We start from the raw sequence: 13,506 nt of genomic DNA on the forward strand, positions 1-13,506 counted from the left end.
AACCCAGGGGTCCTGCAACATAAACAGTAGAGGGTGCTGATAGACACTGTTTCTCTATTTATGTGTAAAATAAGCTGGCTACTCAGGTGTCCTGTACCTGCATCTTGGAGCACTCTCCACATACTGGACAGCAATGTCTTGTAATTGTAAATATTGATAATTGATTCAAGCCACTTATATAATGTCAGACTATTTTTGCAACAATCAACCATTGCACTGTAACTTTGACATTATTCTGTAGCAACATAAGGCAAGCATTGTTTGTAAAAATAAATAGTCAGGTATAAAAACTGTAGCCTAACCTTGAAAAGTAAAAATAAACAAATATATGTGAAGACAAACTATGTTTTCTGATTATAAATGTATCAAACTCAGGCATAATTTGTATGACACTCCGCCCCCCGCCTCTACGGCTGTCTCGTGGCGGTTCCTCAACAACTGTTTGAACCAAGACTTTGTGAATGGTTTGTTAAGCTGTCAATCAAAGAGTCATCACTGGGCTTTGCTTCAGCGTTCAAACCGATCGCTTGCCTTGCTGTTGAGTGATTCGAACGGTGGGGGAAAGTCGTGTGTCTGGACCAGCAGTACCCTGCCTCGGGTGTCCCTAGTACGCATCTTATGTTACTCTTCATTCGGAGATATAGTAGGGAATAGATCACGCTTTCACATCGTGCATGCTAGGAGAAGACGATAAATCGGCGGTCAACTGCAGTTTCTATGAAATAAGTACATTTTTCCTAATGTTAGCCTACACTAATCAAACAGAGACATGTGGAATTGTATGGGGATGTCGAATTGCCTGTCAATAGTGTGTGTTCTTCTGACCGTGTGGACTGAGGTGAGAACTTTTTTTATTTTAATATTGTCAGATCAAATTAATTGATCGGCAGTTGGGCGAGTGGCTCATGCAGACAACGAGGTCTTATTCATTTTGTAAATTCAATTTTTAGAATTCCTTTCCTAATTCAATTACGTGTTCGACAGTTAAATCATGTGATCTTGGAATTTCTAGTTTGGAGCGTCCTCATGGATGAATTCGTTTTGCATTCTTTTTGCCCTGAGTCATTGTAATCAGCGTAATGTATCGACAGTGTTCATACCTGGGTTATAATTTATAATCTAGGTATTATCAGTTTTCATGGGTAAAAATGTGATATTTAAAAAAACATACATTTCTAGTATAAAGCAACATTAATAATATCAAATAATTATAAATTAAAAACACAAATCTCCCAAAACCTCCTCACTTACTAGAAATTGATCTAAAACCACTTTGTTCATAGCCTACTCAGCCTTAAACAACTAAACATTTTGAAAAATTTTAATGTTCAAGTGTGCAACATGCTTAACCTACTGTAGATTACTTAAATACTTTACGCGCTTCATGTATTTATTTTCTATTCAAATGTTATTTATAGGTGTCCCAGTCCTCGGGCTATTTTGAGCTGCAGCTGATTGCGGTACAGAACGCAAATGGTGAGTTGTCGGACGGGGACTGCTGCGACGGAGAAAGGAACACGCAGGATCTCCGCTGTAACAGCGATGAGTGTGATACGTACTTCAGAGTGTGTCTAAAGGAATACCAAACGGATGTCACGACCAGGGGCTTGTGCATCTATGGAACTGGATCTACTAACGTTATCGGTGGAAATAGTTTTCAATTTAAGAGCGCCAAAAACAACCAAAACCGAAACAACGATGGTGGAAAGATCGTCATCCCATTCCAGTTCGCTTGGCCGGTAAGTTGACGATACTTCATTATTACAGCTGTTGATCCACTGCATAAGGCGTGCTATTATTCATTGACTCATTAGTAGTCAAATATGGTCACTAGCCGAGTCCTAACCGGATGAGTCTGTGAGCTCTGCATCTTTATTGCCAGTGTCCACTTGGCGACTTTGGAGACCACCTCTATGTGTAAGACTGTGCGTCTGTGCGTAATAAGGTGCTAAATGTTTTTATCGTGTACAAAGAAATGGTAGAAATGGCCTTTACATCATGTCTAATGTCAATGTTAGAGCTCAGTTGGTATTCGGCCTAGTGCATTCCAGAAAAGCGCACATGATGTGCATAAACCTGTGTTTATTTTACGCAGCACGAATGCCATGAACACATACACTTTTAACTCATAGCAAATTACATGTATTAAATTTGGTTTAGCTTTGGTTTTGTAAGTCAATGGCTACACGTGCCTTTCTCCTAAGGTCTGAACATCGAAATTGCTCGACACAGTACAATTGGCGCATGGTGGTTTCAGTCATTCATTGGTGCATCATCACAGTAACCTAGTAGTCATCTGCCAATCATATCTTTGGTTGGTTCTACACAACAGAGATGGGCCTACAGTCCAGTACAGACATGGACACTCACAATGCATCAAAGTGATGTTGAACAAATACCTCTCCTCATAAACAAAATGTCTTTGCTCATTTTGGAAATGTGAGGATTGTTGTATGTTTGGTTGGCTGTGTGACCTATCCATTCATCAGTCCTCATGGTCAGCTGTCAGCAGGAGGGAAAGATGGAAGTAGTAACCTGGGGCCCTTGGCAGATACAATTACCACTAAGTTGTGTGTGACATAGGGAGTGGATATCGGTGTCACCACTACTCAAACAAGCGAAAATCCCAGAAGATCCCTATCCATCTAGGCTTGGGGATGCCTTTACTTCTGGCCTCTCAGGTTCACTGGTCTGCCATTATTTGGTCATTGTCTCTATTCAGCGGGTCAGTATTATCCTCTATGTACACAGGACAAAAGAGAAGATTGTGGAGCTGAGATAACCCTTTTAAGTTTTCTATTGTTGTGATTGGCCAGTCAAGGGCATATTAGTGGATGTGCTCATCAATGTTCTGACATTGGCCTCGAAATAGTTTTTAAAAGTCCAGAAGAAGGTCATGTTCTCTCCCATTAACTACTGTAACTGTAGCAGCATGTCATAACCATTCAAGTGTTGTGCACTTTTAATGTTGGTCCTAAAACCACCAGGGTGTGCTGAGCTTGCCAGGTAGTATTTCCTGTGTTGATGAGGAGGTGACTTTGGTTACTGCAGTGGGGGTGTTTTGAGACCACCAGTAGGGCACAGCAGCAACCTCATACTCCCAACACTACATGACAGCTGCATTTGGTTTGAGGATTTCTGTCAGACGCTAGGAGACCCCTAATAGTTTGTGTCCCCCCTCTTTCCACATGTATCTTTACATGAAAAATAATAGCTTCCCAGTTTACGTTCAAAGCAAATTACAGACATTTGTAGTAAACAGCATGTACAGCATACTGGCAGGCCTATTCTGTTGACTGATAAACCTAATAGAGTTATCAAGGCATGCCTTGTAGACTATAATGGCATCACCGGTTGGTCAGAAAATCTGGGCCACTAGCTCCTGACATGAATTAAAGAGAAAAAAGCTTTTGTTCTGTCACTCAATGATCATTTCTTCTTCATGGTTAACCCCTCAGGCTGTTTGGGTCTTTAGTGACATCTTTCTCATGAAATGGAGTGAGGGAGGGATGGATGCTTGTAAAGAGAGAAGCTGCCTCTTCTCTTCCCTCTGTGAGGATTTTGTCACAAGGGAGAGGTATTTTTAGGACCCACCCGGCTCTTCAAAGTCACTTAATTTGCTACCTGCTCCTCCTTATTCTTCGATGTGTGGTATATTGAGAGGCAATCTGTACTCCCATCACCCCTATGGGAGTAAATCAAATGGATGAGGGGCTGTTACTCTCCAGTTTCATGGCTGTTTCTCTACCCCTCTATCCCTGGCCATATTTCTTCTTTCACTGTAAAAACTCTGTCAGCTTTCATCATTCTGTGCTTGGGTGCTACAGAGTTAGAACTTCGGCTTAGACACAAGGATGACCTTTTCCCTTCTGTCTGGTTAACTATCATGTCGTACAGTGGTGCATAACTCAGGTGCATAAGCATAACGTCTCTGGTTTCTTGGTGCTGATGCTTAGCATGTTATTACACAGCCAGTTACTTTCATTTCTACTTGCCTCCAGTACCCGTTCACATGGTTAGTGGAGCTCAGCTGGAGCCAGCCAGCCAGCCCACCAGGCCAGGAGGACTACAGCAAAGCCCTCATCCCTCCCTCCCTCTCTCTGCTGCTTTGTGTTCAGGGCTAATTAAATCCTAGGCTTTATGTATATCATTAACTGAGACCTCACTCTACACACCGCAGCTCTCTCTCCCAATACTTGACATCAGCAGCTGCCCACTGTAATGTCATTGTATGGCTTTTGTATGCATCTCTGTCTTATACCTTGGTGGTCAAATATTATGGCATTTTGTTTTCAGGTTGTATTTTTGATAGTTAAATGGTTAGGAACTCAGGAAGGGTGTTGTAACACTGCTCTCCTCTGGGGTGAAGGGGGTGAGGGTTCATCCACATCAGGGTTTCTCAACGATTACAACATCAGGAGCCTCTGTCTCAGTTAATAGCCTTGTTACTCAACCCTTGTTGTAGGGAAGTGAGGGAACCCCGGTACATTCTGGATTTATCTCCAATTTATCATCCAACAGTCGTCCTCTCTGTGTGTGTGTGTGTGTGTGTGTGTGTGTGTGTGTGTGTGTGTGTGTGTGTGTGTGTGTGTGTGTGTGTGTGTGTGTGTGTGTGTGTGTGTGTGTGTGTGTGTGTGTGTGTGTGTGTGTGTGTGTGTGTGCGCTAATTACGTATTACGTGAGAGCCTCAGTTTGCCAGACCAGCGTACATTAATATATGTTCAGTCTTATGATTGACATGCGAGCATAGGCCTACATGCAGTGATTCCCAGTGATTTGGGTCTAAAACTCATGCCCTAGCTGAATTTCCGCTGCTGTGCTGAATAAGTTGGGTTTTCCCAACATGAAATATCAGTTTTCCGAGCCCTTGGGGGAAAAGCAGGCTTCCCCTTTGTCAGAGTCTTTCAGGCCAAACAATGAGTTTATACCTCCACTTTTGTCTGCATGTATTGTGTTATTTATAAAAACAAGTGGAGAGATGGAGAGAGAGAAGATGGCAGCCGCACTGGGCAAAATGTCAGGAGTGGATTGGAGAGCGTTTACATAAGGCCTCTCTTGTGTTGCGCTCCGAAGTAGGCCTGTGACATATCTCGTGTTCAACGCCTCACTCTGGTGTTGGGTATCCTGTTTGAAGTGAGAGGCTGTCGGCAGAGGACGCTGACTTATGGCTGCATTGGTGACCATTACAAGGTCCTGGGGAAACAAACAACAATACTGCTCTGTGGAGAGGGGCGGCAGTTCTAATACAGGTAGTGTGTGTCACAGAGAAAGAGGGCATGTCAGGCTTCGTGTTTATCAGGATATCAACATGGGCACTCGCTACTTGGTTCATATACTGTATGTGGAGTTTGAGCATGGTGCCATTCTCCAGACGTTCTCAATGTTTGTTATCTTGGTGTCAGAATAATCTGAAATGTTAAATTTAAAAGATATGTGTGTTAATCACTTGAGGATAACAAAAATAAGTTACATTAAAAAAATATGTTTTCCTGTTAATAAATTGTGAAAGATAACCTAAGTCTTACTGTACAATGTGGAAAGCTCTTTTCTAATGTGACTGAAGGAGACCCTGAGAAATAGAGTTTCAACAGCTTGGCTAAGAAAAATTAACTGGGTCATTTTGGTCTTTAATGGACGCCCATGCTATTAAAGGCTTGATTAGATTAGTTTTGACTTGATTGCGGAATAAGTAGCCTGTGTATGAATATCATGTGGAGGGTGTTGGTTAGGAGAGGCCTTCCTTAGAGCGGGGCTTCTCTGTTAATAACGTGCTAAATTAGCCAGCCTCACTATACCCTACTGGGTTCTACATGTTTTATTCATTTCAATATCCTAACAGGTGTGAGATGACAGGTGTTGCTGTTTTTCCCCCTCTCATCTCAATTCTACTAAAGTTGTAAATTGGGTGTTAAAAGGATGTCGGACAACTTTCTGTGAAACCCTATTGCTATTAGTGTTAAAATAGAATGTTGAGTCATTTTTATGTAGATGACCCCTAGTTAAAGCAGTACCTATGTATTTGCAGTGTGTTAGGACACAGTACCTATGTATTTGCAGTGTGTTAGGAAACAGTACCTATGTATTTGCAGTGTGTTAGGACACAGTACCTATGTATTTGCAGTGTGTTAGGACACAGTACCTATGTATTTGCAGTGTGTTAGGACACAGTACCTATGTATTTGAAGTGTGTTAGGACACAGTACCTATGTATTTGCAGTGTGTTAGGACACAGGCGATGGAAGGGGGACAGTCATTTATTCATTGAACAAGTGAAGGCAGTGAGGAGTGGGCTAATGAAAACTCATATCCCTCTGACTCCTATAAATTGGCTGGGAGGTGTCAAGTATCTATTGCTACGTCTGCTGCCCCTGCCTGGTCCATCAGGTTACACTACAGTCAGACAGACACCCCACAGCCCCACCCTCTGCTCCAGTCTCTCCCAGACTCCAGCCTCTCCTCAAGGACATATACCCACAGGGAGCCCATCAGTGAGTCAGAGCCCAGAGAGGATTCTGTCTGGAATTCAGTCATTGTGACATTTCAGATTAATTAAAGAAATATTGATTAAGATATTACACTGTTATTATTATTATGACTTATTATCAAAGATGACACCTTTGGGTTCTTCAGTCTCATAAATCATGGCCAGTCATATTTGACTGACAGGGAAGGGGATGGGAGGTGGTAGTCTGATTTGTCATTCACAGCCAAGCCTTGTTTCCTTGCGAGAGTTATTGGAGCCTGGCTGGGCAAGTGGAAGTGGGGAGACTAGGGAGGCAGGGGAGGACAGCAGAGGGGCACGGAGGCAGCCTCTCTTTGTGTCACACCCTCCACTGTGTTTTTCATGAAGAACACTCATTGTGTGATTTCATTTAGCTCTGATGGCGGTAGATGGAGTATAACAATGTATTGTAGACTGAGTATTACATCACCGACTCTGGTGATGAGCGGTTCTAGGTGGCTCAGGTCTTGACCTTTGAGTACTCTGTGGCAGTGTGAAAGACACATGCCTGTGGTCAGAATGTGCCTCCTCATCCTCTCTCTATCCTGGTGACTGACTGAATCTTGAGAGATGGGCCATACTAGTTAGATGAATGCAGATTACAGTGACAGACAGGATATGTGTAAAGAGACTAGAAGTGATGAAGGGGTACTGTGTCATAAGTCACTTCTGGGGGGGTGGGAGAGGAAGGACTGGAACGAGACTCCTCTGCCTTCCACATACTCAGCAGTTTAGCATTCTTAGAAGTCATAGTTGTGGAAGGTTTCCTCCTAACAGCTTTGAGCATCCAAGAATCCAAATGACAGAAATGTTTGGCTCCTTTTTCACCTGTTTGAATGTTCTCATTTTAAGCCAGAGGAGATTTTTGGTGAGCTTAGGTCAGCTTTGTTTCGCTAGTTGTGGCTGTGCTAGGTGTTTTTGAGGTTGAAGTCATAAAAGGTTTCTCTGGAAAATTACAGACCACAGTCTACAGCTCCCCTCCCCCTTCTGTCTAATCTGACCAGTGTATAATTTACCTCTCCAACCTGGACCTGGGGCATGGGAACTCACATCTGCTGGACTGGCCCCAGTCACTTGACAGAAAGCCAACTCCTTTCTGGCTTTGCTGTACTGATACCCAAATAACTCCCCAGGAGTTTCAGTTGGAGTAAGCCTGCTGCTGTTAGATGTTGTATTGTGTTAGTATGTGTGTACCTTTCAAGGAAATGATATCACTGTACAATAAGTACAGCAGCGAGTCTTGAGCTAACAGCCTAATCACCTGTGTTATATTGGAATGTGTTCGGTGCCAGTCGGTGGTTCAAAGTAGATGTTTATCCCCACAGTAGTTGCACTTGTTAACTAACCTCAGGCTGATATCCAGCTAATCAGTGACATCAGTGTGGGAACCAGAGTTATTTTCCCACCAGGAGCATCCACATTTACTCACAAACTGTGTGTGTGTGTTATCATCATCATCATGTGTTCCTTATGTAATGCATTCCACATTTTGTAGGAATTTGCATGGGTCCATGTCTGTCCGTGTATGTTTGTGTCTGTCTGTGCGTTTGTCTGTGTCAGTGTGTGGGGAGTATGAACTCTAATAACCCCCTGATGATCCCCTGTGTGTCTCCCTTCCAGGTTTCGTACACTCTGATCGTGGACGCGTGGGACTGGGACAATGGTACACACAGCAGCAGTGGTAAGTACAGTAGGCTTCAGCTTTCCAGGTATTTACTACCACATGAAAGGAGAGCCGGCCAGGCCTCAGTGTCTCCCATGAAAATAAGTCATTAGGTTAGGGGTGAGGGACATACTTAGAAGTGACAAGGGTTCTACACAAACGTTTTCCACTGGTGGCACTGGCGCTACATACTTTTTCAGTTGGTGGCACCAATTATTTATATATATTTTTTGACCTAATAATTAATAATGACCTGGTCTGTGTTCCATAATGTGCCTGCATTTCAAACAGAACCAGGCTAATAATGAATAACCATCTTTTAAACTAGCACACTGATGAAGTCTGTCCATGTGGTAGCTAAGTTAGCCTCGCCATTTCCGATGTTGAAGAGTTATTGAGGGGTTAATGTGTCATATTTTAGAACGAGAAAGCGAACCGGGTTCACTTTGTAATGGAACACTTTGTATGGAAAACCAAGTTGAACCAACATTCAATGTTGTCTTGCTAATGATAACTGCACATGGTTTTACTAAAACAAGCACAACCAACAAACTAGCGCAAAACCCTTCAATTGAAACAGTGTGAAACAAACGAAAACTCTTAAATCTCTCATAAAAACGGATCAGAAATGAAATCACGGAAGCAGTAGAATTTCTAAACCATAACTTCAATGACTTTTCAAGGACCAAAGAGCGTAGAGGTGAGATCAATGGCTTACGTAACTTGACAAGGCCTTTGTGTTTTTCCAGCCAGTAAACATGTGATACACACCAATCCAAGATTCTATAACACACTCCTGTTTTCAGTGCTGCGTAACTTAGCCTTGAGAGTCAGCCCTAGATATTCACAGGAACAATGCATCTTCACACAAAGCAGCTTCATAGCAGCACAAGAGGAAGAAACGTCCCCAATGCAAAGCCCAAGCTCTAGATTGAAATGGACTGTCAATTTGAGCCGCCATAGACCAACCACAGCAAACAGACCCATACAACAACCAGCTCACCTCTCTGTCTCAGTGTTTGACCCCTCAACATGCATGTGCACTATGTCAGGTCAGTCTGTCAGCTGTAATCCCTCCACTTTCAACTCCGCTCACTTTTAGTGGTGGTAAGTGAGCGCATCAAACCTTTGTCTCTATAAGTCACAAGGATTTATAACACATGTTTAATCTGTTGATGTACACAGCCATTGTCTGGGATGCTGTGCATTCCTATGCTGCAGGCTGGCCGTTCATATTGCCAGGCTAGTTCCCACCCAGCTGGTCTGAGGGACTGTTTGTGCTCCATGTCTCTATATAAAACCTGTGAGCACATCACCTCGTTAAGCCATTAATTATGGAACACAGCTCTTTTTTTCTTTCTGCTGATGTCTGTCTGCTAATTACCGTCCCAGCAGCTGCTGTGCTACTGCACACCACTTCATTATCGCAGCCTGGACACTGACAGGCAGCCTTGACACTCTGACAGCCCTATTGCTGCTAAATTAGCCTGGACACAATGACAGGCAGCCTGTTATAGGGCGCCTCTGGACTAGAGGTCTTCAAGGGTCCAAAAAGCTTTTCCCACTGCCCCGATATAAATAAAAGGAAACCCGTTCCCAAAAGAACAAGGACAGTCGACCTGTTCTGAAAAGCCCTGTGGAAAAAGAGAGCCAAACAGACCCATGCTGGTTCGGATCCCAGAGACCCATTCAGATCTGAGAGTTGAGCGAGAGATAGAAACCCCCAACTGGGCGCTGCCAGCGACATCAATAAACAAGTGATATTGGCCAAATTATCCACAATTACTGAGGTGTCCTTAAAAAGTGCCTATGACAAAACAAACGTTTCATTGTGCTTCAATATATAGCATATTAAAAATGGTATAGCCTATTGTTTTATTGTTTTTTAATTTCCTAAAAAAATAATTGTCCACCTCACGGATCAGCTGTCAGAGATTTGAACACTAAATGCATCAGAGCATTGCATGACTATAGGCCTAAGCGTATGATATGAATATTTAAAAAAATACATCTAAGGGAAGAGAAGCCCTAGAGAGAGCGAGAGAAAGATGGAGCTATAACGGGGCTATGTTCCTGACACCAACATGCATTTCTTTATCCTTTTCAGATAGGCTACTATTATACAGATAGGCATACAACAGGAGGCTAATTCATACATTTTCTATCAGAATATGAAGATAAGCATTATATTGTTAGATTAAAGGAGTGACTCTGGTACACCTAAAACATTTTTCCTCACCAAGTTAACCTGTCGGAGATAGTTGGAGCGCCTGTGCACACTGCCTTCATAGGGCTGCAGTAGCTAAGCCTAATAATAGACATGCCACACCAAACCTTCACAAAAGTTTCTGAACTTTATTAGGGTAATATGAAAAGTAAGTCAAGTCATTGTTTACAGAGAAAATACGAACAGGTTGTTGTATTGCTCCCGAGTGGCGCAGCGGTCTAAGGCACTGTGATTGGGAGTCCCATAGGGCGGCGCACAATTGGCCCAACGTCGTCTGGGTTTGGCCGGGGTAGACATTGTAAATAAGAATTTGTTCTTAACTAACTTGCCTAGTTAAATAAAGGTTTAAAAAATTGCTGCATTAAATTACGTTAAATAAATAAAGTTAGAAAATTGCATCAAACCTGAATAGTGAGTTACACACAGTCCATTTGGCCGCACCAACATTCTTCTCATCTTTGTCCACCCACGGAGGACATTCCACTTGTCGGCTTCTTTTCACGATACACTTTCTCCTCTAACTTTCATTTTACTTCAATGAAAAAGGCCTCCATCTTCGCAATCAACAGTAGCCAAAGGCCAAGGTTCCTTTCACTCGCTCTCTCTCTCCTCAGCAGCAGGCGCACGTGAGGTGAGTGGCCGGAACCAGTTTCAGCTATACATTTTATTGAGTTGCAATTGGCTGACACAGATAACAAGCTCACAACGTTCTCACCACCTCATACATTAAATTAACAGAGGACGGGTCCAATTGGGGCTAGTCGATAGGGCATTGGGGGCAGTGGGCTGGATAGGGCAGTGGGTTTGATAGGGCAGTGGGCTGGATAGGGCAGTGGGTTTGATAGGGCAGTGGGGCTGGATAGGGCATTGGGGGCAGTGGGCTGGATAGGGCAGTGGGTTTGATAGGGCAGTGGGTTTGATAGGGCAGTGAGTTGGATAGGGCTCAGGAAAAATAGTCCATGTTAGTGCTGTTTATCCTCCAGGAAGCCCCAGCAACTGGCTCTGTGTTTAAACACTAAACAGACAGGCTACCCGTTGTTTCTTTATTAGGTGGTGGCATGGCTATTAGTTTGAGTGTTTCTTAACACACAGTTTAACACCATCAGAGAACGATAGAGGGGATGGATAAATTGAATATGATCAGTGGGCTGCTATCAGGACTACTGGTAAATGAAGTTTAGAAAAGGTTGTCTTGAGGAGTATCTTGTTAATGAGTGAGCTAATGTTACTTGACTACTAATGATGTGTCCATATCTAAGTTTAGCATGCTGAAAACAGCCTGACAACAGACATTGGCTTAAGACAACCATGCCACTAGTCATGCACGACTAAATGATCTTGGCTGTTTGAAAACAGACAATTATGTCGCTCTTGACTTGGTCAACTGCTCGGTATTGAAGCCCCCTCATTGTTTGTGTAAGCCCGTGTTGTAGTCACCACACACACACCCCTTCTGCCTGCTCTCCCTAGTAACAGCGGCCTCTCTCTGAGTGTCTCCTTCTCCGCTGAGAGAGCCCATGATTGGTCTGTATTTTTATATCTAATTGCTGGAAATGAGCAGAGTGAGTGCTTGAGTTTTCAGGTGGGAGAGTGACTGATAATCTGTGCCCGTGTGTTAACTCTCAGTAAAATTGAGAAAATCAGGACAGCAAGTGACAATTTAAATAATTGTCAGTGTTTTTTTTAACTTCTTTATCATGAGTTAACTTTGGAAGTAAGCATGGCTGCCTGGACTGTGTAGTAAGTAAGATAGAAAGAGACAATAAAATAGTAATATCTGCATAACTGAAGGGAGGCTATACAGAATCCATCTAATGAAGAGGAGTATAATTCCTTAGAGTCCTGACTAGCTGTCCAATATCAGCACACTATCCATCTAGGGGTGAGTACCTGTTTGCCCCCTCTTCAGTGCCCAGTCCTGGGTTGTGGATGTGGCTGTAGAAGCCAAGCCAGTTGGGTCATGGTGTTTCTGTTTCTTGAGAAAAAGCTAAAGGCCCTTTCCTATGTCGCCCTTCCTTGTCTGTTCCCGTCTCGTATTATTTCCGTCCTGGCTCCGAAGGAGTCAGAGCTGGATTTCCTGAGAAAGGGGAGAGAGGGAGGGAGACGGACAAAACACATTTCACAAGCATGAAAACTTTAAAAAGCATTTGGTTATCAAGCTCCCGCAGCTCTGGCCCTACACCCTCTATTTGTGTTTATTTTCCTTCTTTTTTCTTTCATGCTCTTGGAAACAGTGGTGTTTGACCTCGGGTCACCCTCTGATCTCCAGCAGCAGATAAACAACAGTGTTCTCTCAGTTTAATTTCTCTCCTGCTTCTAGACACTACTAGGACTTGTACTGAGGCATACAGGTTCTAACATTGAATAAGGGGCTAGCCGGAATTCCCTTTTTGACTATTAAGTTGTATGCATGTTGTCAAGCGTCCATTAAAGAATGATGATCAAATCTCTTGGTTTTTGTTTGTTCATGCAGGTGAGGATCTGTTGATTGAGCGAAGTGTCCGTAAAGAGAGGATCAGCTCTGGAGATGATAGACAGACTATCCAATACAACGGTCTTACAGCCAGCTTTGAGTACAGCATCCGCGTGCGCTGTGACGAGAACTACTATGGCAACAAGTGCAACAAACTGTGCCGGCCACGCGATGACTGGCATGGCCACTACGTGTGTGACCAGTTTGGGAATAGAGGATGTATGGAGGGCTGGATGGGGACTTACTGTACAACTGGTGAGTAGATGAGCAGCCTGATACAATCCATGTGCAAGACATTTCAGAGTCAAAATACACACAGTGAAACTAATGCTTAGATATTCCTCTAATGATATTAGGAGTAAATGTGTGAATCCTTTTGTCAATGTCTCACAGCTATCTGCAAGCAGGGCTGCAACCTGCTGCAAGGATTCTGCAGTGTCCCAGGAGAATGCACGTGAGTCTGGGTTAGCTTCATTCTTTGTACCACTGTGTCCATTGACATCCCTTTGACAGAGATTTGTGTCTGGATGTATGGGCAGGATCTCTTTTTGAGTTCAATGAGGATGATAATGATGACACAGGATTGATCGCATTCCAGAGCTTGACCCCCACATTCTCCCCTCCCTGTCCCACCTCTCTAT

The 13,506-nt window shown here is 43.3% G+C and overlaps 1 protein-coding gene across 4 annotated transcripts in view; it reads left to right on the forward strand.

The window, feature by feature from the left end:
* The first annotated feature begins 525 nt into the window (after nucleotides 1-525).
* LOC111968647 (protein jagged-2) overlaps nucleotides 526-13,506 on the forward strand; it is a 31,693-nt gene continuing 18,712 nt past the window's right edge. For 2 of the 4 annotated variants that reach the window (XM_023994403.2, XM_023994405.2), the window contains exons 1-5: nucleotides 527-838; nucleotides 1,419-1,739; nucleotides 8,123-8,183; nucleotides 12,866-13,120; nucleotides 13,259-13,319. In XM_023994403.2, the coding sequence (XP_023850171.1) occupies nucleotides 770-838; nucleotides 1,419-1,739; nucleotides 8,123-8,183; nucleotides 12,866-13,120; nucleotides 13,259-13,319 (767 nt within the window). In that variant the 5' untranslated portion in view covers nucleotides 527-769. Of the gene's footprint in view, nucleotides 839-1,418; nucleotides 1,740-8,122; nucleotides 8,184-12,865; nucleotides 13,121-13,258; nucleotides 13,320-13,506 lie in introns of all 4 variants that reach the window. The other 2 variants (XM_023994404.1, XM_023994406.2) reach the window with 2 other exon arrangements.

This window comes from Salvelinus sp. IW2-2015, linkage group LG9 (genome assembly GCF_002910315.2).
Source record: "Salvelinus sp. IW2-2015 linkage group LG9, ASM291031v2, whole genome shotgun sequence".
NCBI classification, from domain to species: domain Eukaryota; kingdom Metazoa; phylum Chordata; class Actinopteri; order Salmoniformes; family Salmonidae; genus Salvelinus; species Salvelinus sp. IW2-2015.